The sequence below is a fragment of the Paramormyrops kingsleyae genome, chromosome 18 (genome assembly GCF_048594095.1).
Source record: "Paramormyrops kingsleyae isolate MSU_618 chromosome 18, PKINGS_0.4, whole genome shotgun sequence".
NCBI lineage: Eukaryota > Metazoa > Chordata > Actinopteri > Osteoglossiformes > Mormyridae > Paramormyrops > Paramormyrops kingsleyae.
Genome location: NC_132814.1, coordinates 21,438,723 through 21,452,890, shown reverse-complemented (window position 1 = coordinate 21,452,890; position 14,168 = coordinate 21,438,723). Strand labels below are relative to the sequence as shown.

The 14,168-nt window shown below is 42.4% G+C and overlaps 2 protein-coding genes across 2 annotated transcripts; both read left to right on the top strand.

Moving 5' to 3' along the window:
• Nucleotides 1-117: 117 nt before the first annotated feature.
• Nucleotides 118-4,401, top strand: LOC140579487 (kelch-like protein 10). Its single transcript, XM_072702089.1, has 5 exons — nt 118-387; nt 906-1,395; nt 1,688-2,299; nt 2,998-3,147; nt 4,052-4,401. The coding sequence occupies exons 1-5, from the start codon at nt 209-211 to the stop codon at nt 4,355-4,357; spliced, it is 1,737 nt and encodes a 578-aa protein (XP_072558190.1). The 5' UTR covers nt 118-208; the 3' UTR covers nt 4,358-4,401.
• Nucleotides 4,402-5,957: 1,556 nt separating this feature from the next.
• LOC140579478 (kelch-like protein 10) lies at nt 5,958-10,442 on the top strand. Its single transcript, XM_072702065.1, has 5 exons — nt 5,958-6,431; nt 6,950-7,439; nt 7,732-8,343; nt 9,038-9,187; nt 10,093-10,442. Exons 1-5 carry the CDS (start codon nt 6,253-6,255, stop codon nt 10,396-10,398), a joined length of 1,737 nt encoding a protein of 578 aa, XP_072558166.1. The 5' UTR covers nt 5,958-6,252; the 3' UTR covers nt 10,399-10,442.
• The last annotated feature ends 3,726 nt before the right edge of the window (nt 10,443-14,168 follow it).

Sequence of the window (14,168 nt, the reverse complement as noted above, 5' to 3'; positions counted from 1 at the left end):
ATCAGGCTAAATTTACGAGTAATCCACGTACGAAAAATACCCCCCCCCCCCCCCACAACAAACACACACACGCGTAGATTTGAAAGTAAACAAAACTAAATACTGAACATTTTGACGTAAAAACGGAGTCGTTGCGTATTTAGAACGTATAGTCATCATACGTATATAAGTCAGTTGCTGGTCATTTCGAGGGAAATAAGCAAGAGAAATGGAAGAGACATTGGCTTTTGGGAAAATGATGAGACACAACATGGAGAGAAAGAAGTCTTTCCAAAAATTCAACGAGCTGCGGCTGGCCGGAAAGCTCTGTGACGTGGTCCTTGTCGCGGACAACGTAAAATTCGAAGCCCACAGAGTAGTTCTGTGTGGCTGCAGCACCTATTTCCAGTAAGTAGCTGTGACCCATATATGCTGATGATGTCAAAACAACAAGGTGTCAGATTTTTCTCTCTTTTTCCGGTGACTTCTACCTGGCAATGAGCTTCTGTGATAACAGAAAGTTTTGAAATGCATTATTGTGTTATGTTAGTGTAGGTCAGGGCTAATAAGAAATATTTCTGAGCCACCTTACATTCTGTCATATAGTAATAATAGTAACAATAACTGTATGATATACATAGGGGACCATGTCAATTAGAGGGTAAAAAAATATTCCAGTGGACCTGCCCTCCAGTCCAAGTGAAAAATATTTAGGGGGAGCCACTGCTGGAAAAATACGATTAAAGCCCTTCCTGACCAGATGCCTAGTTTTTAAGTACCTATGTGATCATCTGTGGCAGGGCTTTTTTTAGCTCTCTCCAATATTCATTTTGGGGTCCCTGGTTCAAAAGTTAGAAAACCCCTTATTTAACTTTGTCTGCAAAACCCATATTTGTTAAATGAGTCACATCTGGATTGTTTTTCAGGGCTCTGTTCACCAGTGACTGGAATGATTCAGGAAATCGGGAATACCAATTCCCAGGCATCTTCCCAGAAACACTGAGGCAGATCATCGAGTACGCCTATACGTACTCTGTGCTTGTCACGGCTGACAATGTGGAGAACCTCCTGTTAGCCGCTGACCAGCTAAACATCCTGGGCATTGTACAGCGATGCTGCGATTTTCTGCATGACCAGCTCTGCCCCCAGAACTGCATTGGCATTTTTAAAATCGCGGACATCTACTGCCTCAATGAGCTGCGCCAGTCTGCCTTCCATTCAATCCTGAGGAACTTCAAGGAGGTTGCCACCACCTCAGTGGAGTTCCCGGAGCTCACCTTGCAACAGCTGTGTGACATCATTGCGAAGGATGAGCTGAATGTCACACAGGAGGATGTGGTGTTTGACGCCATCCTCCGATGGATCAAGCACGAGCCTGTCAGCCGAGAGGCCCATATTTCAGTCCTGTTACCAAAGGTGACTGTAATTATCCAACATTCTTGCGGACGTGGACATAACAATAGAATACTCTTTCAGTGAAGTCCTTATTGTAGTAGCTAGAGACTGAACCTCCATTTCCATGTCCCATAAGTCTACAACCTGGGCTTCTAAGTCATAAAACCAACAGTAGAGTCTAACAAACAAATAAATGGAAAACAACACACTCAAATGTTTTACATTAAACAAGTGTTAGCTGTCACATCTCCAGAGATGCACAGAAAGCACTAAGGAACTCATGGGAATTCCCTCCTTCTTGTTTCCTGTGTAGGTCCGGATGGCTCGCATGGATCCGGAATATTTCATGAAGATCGTGAAAAACAACGATTTAGTGAAGACCAATGCGGCATGCAGGCCCATTGTCAATGACGTCTTGAAGGTCATGTATGATCTCGACGTTGAAAGTCCAAGCTCTGACTTTGAAAACCCTCTGATCCGCCCACGCCTGCCATCTGACATCTTGCTGGCTGTTGGGGGCTGGAATATGCGTACAAACAACTGGATCGACGCGTACGACACACAGGCCGACCGTTGGGTGGATGTTACGCAAGAGGAGCAGAGCTACCTAGCCGGCCATGGCACCGTGTATGTCGATGGATTTGTGTACTGTATTGGGGGGTTTGATGGCCAAAACTTCACCAATACCGTGCGCAGATTCAACCCCATGACACGGACATGGCAGGAGATGGCCCCAATGCACTGGCACCGCTGTAATGTTAGCGTAGCCGTGCTTGATGGCTTTATCTACGCCATGGGTGGCCATATTGGTTTCAGGCCCCTCAACAAAGTTGAGCGGTATGACCCAGAAACCAACGAATGGACCCTGATCGAGCCCATGAATGAGTGGCGGAACAATGCCAGTGCCACCACCCTGAATGGCAAGGTAGGTTGATGGGAGGCCGTCTGACTGTGTTTACCCTCATTTTCCCCTTGAAATTGAGTATTTTGCACAGTCACGAGCTCTCTTTCTCTTCAGATTGCTGATTTTAATCCATAATTATTAAGTTAAACTTAAGTGTTTGGATAAATGCATTATTGGTCAGCATTAGTGGCACATTGGGTAGTGCTGTGGTGTCATAGACCAAGACCTGTGAAATAGAGAGAGGGCAATTTCAGGTCCAGAAAGTAAAAATCCCGACCATGATTTACTTTCAACCAACCAGTTGAGTATAAAGAGTCACAGTCACAGAGTACTCAACTGGTTGGTTGAAACAAAATCTCGGTCTGGAGTTTTACTTTCTGGACCTGAAATTGCCACCTCTGGTGAAATAGATGAAATGGTGTTCCCACGCCAGGTTTCCCTTATTCCGTTCCTAAGGGGCCAGAATCAAAAACAGTTTGCAGGTTTCCCTTTTCAAACACCCATACTACACCTGAAAATTAGCTGATTATGGTGTGTTTAAGAAGGGAAATCTGCAAACTGCGTTGGACTCTGGCCACCAGGACCTGAACTGGGGAACCCTGTCATACACTATCCATATCACATGTTTTTATTTTTGAGTCACAGCGAACTTTATTTGTAACCTCCAACCCCAATTATATACAGCATAACGGTCTTCACAGTTAAACTGGTTTTCATAGATATACGTCTGTGGGGGTCACAACGGAACGGAGACCCTTTTCACAGCAGAGTGCTATGATCCACTCACTGAGGAATGGACCATGATCGCTCCAATGAGTACCCCCCGACATAGCCTTGGAGTCACTGCATGTCATGGGAAGATCTATGCGGTGAGTGATTCCTTTCTGTGTCAAATCTCACATTTTACCTGTGAGACTTTGTCTTTTTTGTCTTTGCTGCTGTGTCTTTGATTGTGATGCATTTAGACCAAACAAAACAGTTCAATTCCAGAAAGAGCTGCTTCAAAGGCTTATCTTAATACACATAAAAACGTATATGCTACCCTGCATTCATTTCTGGGTTATAAATGAATCTACTGGGGGAGATGGGCACTACTAGAGATGGGCGATCCACGTTTTTTCAGTTCCGATCCGATTCCGATACACAACTGCCGATACCGATACAGATTCCGATACAAGAGCTCTTTTTACTTTGTTATACTTTATATATTATTTTTTTTAAGCTAGTAAATACAGATGGAAAAAATGTATGACAAAAAATATTTAATTAGGCTACTTCAAACATACATAACTTACTGTTCCACCTCATTTGTTTTAAGCGTTGAGGCATATTGAGGCATTTGCAGTTCAATATGAATATCTTCAAAGCAAAAACACACAAGTGGCGAATGCTTAAAATTTTAACAGTTTTTCTCCCATTGGCACCAGCGCAGTTACACTTTTGATTGTTTTTTCAGTGTCTGATTAGCTACAAGTGTTCTTTTTAAGTAACAACAATAAAAAAAAGCTAAATATATTAGCATAAGGAGTCTTTTTTGATGGCTCTCAGTTTTCACCGAATTGTACAAGTTTTCTGTTGCCCAGATCCATGTTTTCATTGCAGATTGGTTGACATGTATGTTGAACACATATGAGATATAAGCTTGTGTCATTTATAGATAATGGGAGGTTCTAAGGAGGACAAAAATTCCTTAAGAATTCATGACTTTGGGAAAGTTGATGTTTGCCCATCCCTTTGGTGTCTGAGTGTTCACTTACCTATGGAATCTCCCAGGTGGGCGGTATCAACAGGCCTGATCACCTGCAGACCATGGAGGCCTATGACGCTACAACAAACCGCTGGCATGCTGTGGCCCCCATGTCCACACCGCGCAGTGATTTTGGCATCGCAGTGGTGGATAACCTCCTGTTTGTGATGGGTGGCAGCGACGAGTTTAGGATCACGAACAAGGTGGAGTGTTTTGATCCGGAGACAGGCAGCTGGTACCGTGCGCAGGACATGAGCAGACCCAAAAAACACTTCAGCTGCTGTGTAGTGCCTGCGCACCCAAACATCATAAAGTACGCTGCACCTCGTTAATCCCTGATGGCCACCCAGGAGGAAATAAACGCATTTGCCCCCAACAGTCTGTATGTAACCTCATTGACACCCCCACCCCGAATTCTTTCCCTATAATGGTTAAATCAATGACATACGCACATACTGGTGCATGCAGGCATTTTATAGAACACAAACAATTAAAACGGTGTGATGCTACAATCTGGGAAGGCGGGATCCTGCACCCGATCAGCGAAAATCAAATTTACGGTTAGATTATTTTATATTTTAGGCTCTAACCAGTTTCATTGTGAAGCTTTTCTGCAGTGGTATATTTACAAAGAACAGCATATTATCTCATACCGCAGTCAAGCAGTTTCTGCACAGAGGGAATAACCTCAAACCATCGATGTAACCCAGTCAAGTGTTCGATCGGGGCCTGGTAACCTCGCGCTTAAGCAGCCTCTTATGGGATTGTTATGGAAACACGCCTTGAAAAGTAAACATGTTGTAAGGTATACCTCTCAAGTCTTTGCAAGACGCTAAGAGGCACCGTTACCAGCAAACCCAGCCCAGAATTCAATAGATTGTAATGTAACAGCAATTTCCTTTTTTTAACCGGTCCAGTCGTCGTCCCCTGATTCCCCACAAAAACCCACACAGAACATACATAACTTACTGTTCCACCTCATTTGTTTTAAGCGTTTTTGAGGCATTTGCAGTTCAATATGAATATCTTCAAAGCAAAAACACACAAGTGGCGAATGCTTAAAAATACAGTCACTCCTGAGTCCTTTTGCACCGGGTGTATTTTTTCTGTGTCCATGGCTTGTCAATAAAACCAGAAAAATATATATAAAAAATACTCCTTTGTCCACGTGTATTCACTTGTCCATCGCACCCTGTCCTTCCCTTACTCCACGTCACCTTTCACACTGTTACACCCCAACCCTAGACTGTTGCTCGTAACAACAGCTGCTGGTTGTGTAAAATTAATTTGCCCACGAGCGTGCCTAGAGCTGCCCGGTACAGGGAGGTGCCCGTATATTGGAGGTCCGGATAAGGGAGGTTTGACTGTATTAGTGTGGTTTTTAAATTCTTTATAGAACTGTAGTTTTATTGCGTATACATTACCTGCAGTGGCATAAAACGCATCTTTAATAGCCTGCACTCACAGGTGTTCGGGAAAAACAATTGCGAATTGCCCGGCAAACTGTACTCTTTGATATATTATCCGCAACGCCTGCAGTATTATAGTATACCAAAAAAAATGCCGCCTGTAAAATATCTCAAGGCGATGCACATTGTCTGTGTGGCTGCGAGAGCCCGACTTCGCCTAGTTGGACTTCTATTATTCGGAGCTAACGTTTAAGATATGATATTCCCTCTCGGCCGAAGCCGTATCTTTCGAAAAGAATATCATCCGGCAACATTAATAAAGGATCTTGCCGATCGCGCAGAAAACCCTCTCAATTTGAAATTCCCTTCTTATTATTAGTGCACCGATTGCAATTGGTCGCACATCCATGAATGGCGAGGCCATGACTGAACGGATTTCCATGCACGGACACTGATTACGTGTGTGAGCTAATCATTGTTTACACAGAACAAACCTGCTCCGAGCAGGTTTGAGGATTTGGATGTGTTGCTATGACAACACATCCAGCAAGAGTTTCCAAAAACCGACAGATTCAGGATCATGCCAAATCGTCAACAATTACATCAGGCTAAATTTACGAGTAATCCACGTACGAAAAATACCCCCCCCCCACCACAACAAACACACACACGCACACACACACGTAGATTTGAAAGTAAACAAAACTAAATACTGAACATTTTGACGTAAAAACGGAGTCGTTGCGTATTTAGAACGTATAGTCATCATACGTATATAAGTCAGTTGCTGGTCATTTCGAGGGAAATAAGCAAGAGAAATGGAAGAGACATTGGCTTTTGGGAAAATGATGAGACACAACATGGAGAGAAAGAAGTCTTTCCAAAAATTCAACGAGCTGCGGCTGGCCGGAAAGCTCTGTGACGTGGTCCTTGTCGCGGACAACGTAAAATTCGAAGCCCACAGAGTAGTTCTGTGTGGCTGCAGCACCTATTTCCAGTAAGTAGCTGTGACCCATATATGCTGATGATGTCAAAACAACAAGGTGTCAGATTTTTCTCTCTTTTTCCGGTGACTTCTACCTGGCAATGAGCTTCTGTGATAACAGAAAGTTTTTAAATGCATTATTGTGTTATGTTAGTGTAGGTCAGGGCTAATAAGAAATATTTCTGAGCCACCTTACATTCTGACATATAGTAATAATAGTAACAATAACTGTATGATATACATAGGGGACCATGTCAATTAGAGGCAAAAAAAAATATTCCAGTGGACCTGCCCTCCAGTCCAAGTGAAAAATATTTAGGGGGAGCCACTGCTGGAAAAATACGATTAAAGGCCTTCCTGACCAGATGCCTAGTTTTTAAGTACCTATGTGATCATCTGTGGCAGGGGGTTTTTAGCTCTCGCCAATATTCATTTTGGGGTCCCTGGTTCAAAAGTTAGAAAACCCCTTATTTAACTTTGCCTGCAAAACCCATATTTGTTAAATGAGTCACATCTGGATTGTTTTTCAGGGCTCTGTTCACCAGTGACTGGAATGATTCAGGAAATCGGGAATACCAATTCCCAGGCATTTTCCCAGAAACACTGAGGCAGATCATCGAGTACGCCTACACGCACTCTGTGCTTGTCACGGCTGACAATGTGGAGGACCTCCTGTTAGCCGCTGACCAGCTAAACATCCTGGGCATTGTACAGCGATGCTGCGATTTTCTGCATGACCAGCTCTGCCCCCAGAACTGCATTGGCATTTTTCAAATCGCAGACGTCTACTGCCTCAATGAGCTGCGCCAGTCTGCCTTCCATTCAATCCTGAGGAACTTCAAGGAGGTTGCCACCACCTCAGTGGAGTTCCCGGAGCTCACCTTGCAAGAGCTGTGTGACATCATTGAGAAGGATGAGCTGAATGTCACACAGGAGGATGTGGTGTTTGACGCCATCCTCCGATGGATCAAGCACGAGCCTGTCAGCAGAGAGGCCCATATTTCAGTCCTGTTACCAAAGGTGACTATAATTATCCAACATTCTTGCTGACGTGGACATAACAATAGAATACTCTTTCAGTGAAGTCCTTATTATAGTAGCTAGAGACTGAACCTCCATTTCCATGTCCCATAAGTCTACAACCTGGGCTTCTAAGTCATAAAACCAGCAGTAGAGTCTAACAAACAAATAAATGGAAAACAACACACTCAAATGTCTTACATTAAACAAGTGTTAGCTGTCACATCTCCAGAGATACACAGAAAGCACTAAGGAACTCATGGGAATTCCGTCATTCTTGTTTCCTGTGTAGGTCCGGATGGCTCGCATGGATCCGGAATATTTCATGAAGATCGTAAAAAACAACGATCTAGTGAAGACCAATGCGGCATGCAGGCCCATTGTCAATGACGTCTTGAAGGTCATGTATGACCTCGACGTTGAAAGTCCAAGCTCTGACTTTGAAAACCCTCTGATCCGCCCACGCCTGCCATCTGACATCTTGCTGGCTGTTGGGGGCTGGAATATGCGTACAAACAATTGGATCGACGCGTACGACACACAGGCCGACCGCTGGGTGGATGTTACGCAAGAGGAGCAGAGCTACCTAGCCGGCCATGGCACCGTGTATGTCGATGGATTTGTGTACTGTATTGGGGGGTTTGATGGCCAAAACGTCACCAATACCATGCGCAGATTCAACCCCATGACACGGACATGGCAGGAGATGGCTCCAATGCACTGGCACCGCTGTAATGCTAGCGTAGCCGTGCTTGATGGCTTTATCTATGCCATGGGTGGCCATTTTGGTTTCAGGCCCCTCAACAAAGTTGAGCGGTATAATCCAGAAACCAACGAATGGACCCTGATCGAGCCCATGAATGAGTGGCGGAACAAGGCCAGTGCCACCACCCTGAATGGCAAGGTAGGTTGATGGGAGGCCGTCTGACTGTGTTTACCCTCATTTTCCCCTTGAAATTGAGTATTTTGCACAGTCACGAGCTCTCTTTCTCTTCAGATTGCTGATTTTAATCCATAATTATTAAGTTAAATTTAAGTGTTTGGATAAATGCATTATTGGTCTGCATTAGTGGCACATTGGGTAGTGCTGTGGTGTCATAGTCCAAGACCTGTGAAATAGAGAGAGGGCAATTTCAGGTCCAGAAAGTAAAAATCCAGACCATGATTTACTTTCAACCAACCAGTTGAGTATAAAGAGTCACAGTCACAGAGTACTCAACTGGTTGGTTGAAACAAAATCTTTGGAGTTTTACTTTCTGGACCTGAAATTACCACCTCTGGTGAAATAGATGAAATGGTGTTCCCACGCCAGGTTTCCCTTATTCCGTTCCTAAGGGGCCAGAATCAAAAACAGTTTGCAGATTTCCCTTTTCAAACACCCATACTACACCTGAAAATTAGCTGATTATGGTGTGTTTGAGAAGGGAAATCTGCAAACTGCGTTGGACTCTGGCCACCAGGACCTGAACTGAGGAACCCTGTCATACACTATCCATATCACATGTTTTTATTTTTGAGTCACAGCGAACTTTATTTGTAACCTCCAACCCCAATTATATACAGCATAACGGTCTTCACAGTTAAACTGGTTTTCATAGATATACATCTGTGGGGGTCAGAATGGAACGGAGACCCTTTTCACAGCAGAGTGCTATGATCCACTCACTGAGCAATGGACCATGATCGCTCCAATGAGCACCCCCCGACGTAGCCTCGGAGTCACTGCATGTCATGGGAAGATCTATGCGGTGAGTGATTCCTTTCTGTGTCAAATCTCACATTTTACCTGTGAGACTTTGTCTTTTTTTGTCTTTGCTGCTGTGTCTTTGATTGTGATGCATTTAGACCAAACAAAACAGTTCAATTCCAGAAATAGCTGCTTCAAAGGCTTATCTTAATACACATAAAAACGTATATGCTACCCTGCATTCATTTCTCGGTTATAAATGAATCTGCTGGGGGAGATGGGCACTACTAGAGATGGGCGATCCACGTTTTTTCAGTTCCGATCCGATTCCGATACACAACTGCCGATACCGATACAGATTCCGATACAAGAGCTCTTTTTACTTTGTTATACTTTATATGTTATTTTTTTTAAGCTAGTAAATACAGATGGAAAAAATGTATGACAAAAAATATTTAATTAGGCTACTTCAAACATACATAACTTACTGTTCCACCTCATTTGTTTTAAGCGTTGAGGCATATTGAGGCATTTGCAGTTCAATATGAATATCTTCAAAGCAAAAACACACAAGTGGCGAATGCTTAAAATTTTAACAGTTTTTCTCCCATTGGCATCAGCGCAGTTACACTTTTGATTGTTTTTTCAGTGTCTGATTAGCTACAAGTGTTCTTTTTAAGTAACAACAATAAAAAAAAGCTAAATATATTAGCATAAGGAGTCTTTTTTGATGGCTCTCAGTTTTCACCGAATTGTACAAGTTTTCTGTTGCCCAGATCCATGTTTTCATTGCAGATGGGTTGACATGTATGTTGAACACATATGAGATATAAGCTTGTGTCATTTATAGATAATGGGAGGTTCTAAGGAGGACAAAAATTCCTTAAGAATTCATGACTTTGGGAAAGTTGATGTTTGCCCATCCCTTTGGTGTCTGAGTGTTCACTTACCTATGGAATCTCCCAGGTGGGCGGTATCAACAGGCCTGATCACCTGCAGACCATGGAGGCCTATGACGCTACAACAAACCGCTGGCATGCTGTGGCCCCCATGTCCACACCGCGCAGTGATTTTGGCATCGCAGTGGTGGATAACCTCCTGTTTGTGATGGGTGGCAGCGACGAGTTTAGGATCACGAACAAGGTGGAGTGTTTTGATCCGAAGACAGGCAGCTGGTACCGTGCGCAGGACATGAGCAGACCCAAAAAACACTTCAGCTGCTGTGTAGTGCCTGCGCACCCCAACATCATAAAGTACGCTGCACCTCGTTAATCCCTGATGGCCACCCAGGAGGAAATAAACCCATTTGCCCCCAACAGTCTGTATGTAACCTCATTGACACCCCCACCCCGAATTCTTTCCCTATAATGGTTAAATCAATGACATACGCACATACTGGTGCATGCAGGCATTTTATAGAACACAAACAATTAAAACGGTGTGATGCTACAATCTGGGAAAGCAGGATCCTGCACCTGATGAGCGAAAATCAAATTTAGATTATTTTATATTTTAGGCTCTAACCAGTTTGATTGTGAAGCTTTTCTGCAGTGGTATATTTACAAAGAACAGCATATTCTCTCATACCGCAGTCAAGCAGTTTCTGCACAGAGGGAATAACCTCAAACCATCGAAGTAACCCAGTCAAGTGTTCGATCGGGGCCTGGTAACCTCGCGCTTAAGCAGCCTCTTATGGGATTGTTATGGAAACACGCCTTGAAAAGTAAACATGTTGTAAGGTATACCTCTCAAGTCTTTGCAAGACGCTAAGAGGCACCGTTACCAGCAAACCCAGCCCAGAATTCAATAGATTGTAATGTAACAGCAATTTCCTTTTTTTAACCGGTCCAGTCGTCGTCCCCAGATTCCCCACAAAAACCCACACAGAACATACATAACTTACTGTTCCACCTCATTTGTTTTAAGCGTTTTTGAGGCATTTGCAGTTCAATATGAATATCTTCAAAGCAAAAACACACAAGTGGCGAATGCTTAAAAATACAGTCACTCCTGAGTCCTTTTGCACCGGGTGTATTTTTTCTGTGTCCATGGCTTGTCAATAAAACCAGAAAAATATATATAAAAAATACTCCTTTGTCCACGTGTATTCCCTTGTCCATCAAACCCTGTCCTTCCCTTACTCCACGTCACCTTTCACACTGTTACACCCCAACCCTAGACTGGTGCTCGTAACAACAGCTGCTGGTTGTGTAAAATTAATTTGCCCACGAGCGTGCCTAGAGCTGCCCGGTACAGGGAGGTGCCCGTATATTGGAGGTCCGGATAAGGGTACGTTCTAAAACGCTTAATGTGAAAAAGCTTAATGTGGTTTAATGTACCAAAATAGCAACCAATAATCACCAAATTTCGCACACACACATCTGGTCATAAAGACTTTCACCTGACAAAGAATCTAAACCTAAATGCTAAGAATATGGACTTTATCTTACGTTAAGCGTTTTCCCCTCCATTGACGCCCATTATAAGGGGAAAAAGCATTTAAAAAGACAAAAAATGTAATGGAGTATAAGATTTTCACATGGGATTATTTATTTATATATAAATAAATAAATAAAAAATATTTGCGACAGCCCTGTTCTGAATACAGCAACCTCTATGTAGGAATTAAAACCCCTGGACTTGTGCCAAGCTCCAGTTGGTACCCCAGTTGACGTCCATCCAATGGCCGTCCTCAACTACTTATTGTTCGATTGCGTAAGAGACGGCTAATGTGACCGACAGCCCCTGGAAACTAACGCGTTGGATAAGCAGTTTTTTAGTCGGCAGAAGGGGTGAACGTTGTTGGACTACATAAGATTTATGATTTAAGAAGTGCGTTCTTAGGTAAGTAAAGTTATAAAATTCTGTGACTGTGAAATTATTTGGGATATAGGCCTACCGTTTGTGATTTGTTTTTAATTGCACTTTATGTGGAATACTGTTTCCCGAGTAGTCAGTTAATGCGTCAATCCGTGCACTATGAAAAACAAAAAGTTAAGGCAACATAAAATTTAAGCCAACTTATTGCACTAGATTTTGAAAACCACCTATTGTTCTGCTGAGTAATTATTTTTCGTTCAGATAATTTATATTTCATCTCCATAGCTGTACATACTTAGATCGAATTGCTAACAAAAAAACTTGTTCAAACCTATTGACTTTTCTTAAGACTTATCTTTCATATGTGTAAAGACTTTAAAATTTCAGTTTAGCATGCTAAGGCTTCACCCATTGCAGTGCCCAGGGGTACAAAAACAGAGCCCAAAGATGTGCTGGTCGGGCTTGAACAGTCAATCTTTGGGTCAGAGGCACAGAGGTTTAACCCACTGAGCTGCCACTTGTGGACACTGCCAAAACTCTGTGAACAGCGTTTTTGTGTTAGGAACTTATTCAGCTTATGTTCCATACACCTGAGCATGTGGCTGTGTGAGCTAAGCCTCTCTACTCATGGTTCAAAGGTCACCTGTTCAAGCCCAGTGTCAGCACATGTGGGCCCCCTTGAGCAAGGCCTGTGACCCCCAGCTCTCTATAGGTGGCACAACTGGTAGCTACACTTCACAGTCAAGTTTGTTTTCATTCCCCACTGGGATCCTCAAAATCTGTCTGCTATTATTTATTACTATCATGTTGTAAATAAACATGCTAAATGACTGTTTTGTTATCTTCATTTATAAATATTAGATGGCACACATTTTTTTGAATTCTTAGCAAAACCCTAAGCCTAACCCTAACCCTAACCTATATAACCTATTTTCACCTATATGAAACATAAATCATCTGAACAAAAGAGAATAAGTTGGCAGAACTTTTGTTGTTTGTAACTCCTAGTATGTAAAACTAATATTCATATTTTTTTATAGATGTGAAAGATTGCCAGTCAAAATTCCACATTCACTGGTTTAGCTAGAACACATTAAACATTTGTGGTAGTCGGTACAAGTAACGACTAAACGGTCAGTTGGCTTTATACACTTAAGGTGAAACCACCACCTACAAATGACACAAAATGTACTCATCCCTGTACTCTGGATCACCCTTACATTTTGATGAGTAGCACAGGGTCCAGTTCTTAGTATTCGTGTGGCTTAGCTTTCGCCTTTGCAAGGTGGAGTTGTACTCTGTTTCTCTTATAGGTACAGCCTTCATCTCTGCAGCATATGACTGCACCTTTCTCCTGTGGCATAAAAGCTTCTTTTGTGAGAGGCCTGATCGTCTGGTTTTCACACTCTCATCCCCCAGGTAGTGAATCAAAAATAAATTTGTCGCCAAATTATCTTCTTCTTGCTGTACTAAACAGTACACATTCTTTTTAAATTCTGATGATCCCTTGTCATATTGAGGTGTCCTAATATGGTAATACCGCTTCATCACTCTTCCACCGTATTTTTTAATGTTGTTATAATTTGACCCTTTCTGTTTCCACAGCATTTGGTCAAAACGAAAATCCATGCTAGATCTTCCTCCCTTCAGACTCCTATATAGGTATACATCACCCCCCTTTGGCTCCAGCGGTGGTTCATTGGAAATGAAACCTTTGTACCTTTCGGCATTAAGAAGAATGGCCTCTATTTCAGCCAGAGCAAACTCGGACTGTTTTCACATGAAAGACATAATTTCTCAGTTCGTCACCACAACTACCACAATTATTGAGAGATTAGCCTTGAGAGTGGCTGTTGAATGACAGTATTTTGAGAATATGTCTGTTATTAAGGACACTATGGTAAAATATTACCCTAGTAGCCTCTTAAAAGGCTGTTGAGAGATGAGCCTTGAAAAAGGCCGTTGCATGACAGATTTTGACGAATTACAAGAATAGAACTATGACAATATTGTAATATTATGGTATATATGTATAATGTTTGAATAAATAAATGTGTGTATATATATAAAATGACTACAATTATTATATTATAATTATTATAACTACTATAAATGGCACCAATAAAATGTAAATCTAAAGTGGTTGTTAAGAGATGAGCCTTGAAAAAGACTGTTGGATTGAAATTGAATTTGCACTACTAATTTGTAAAGAATTTCGGGAC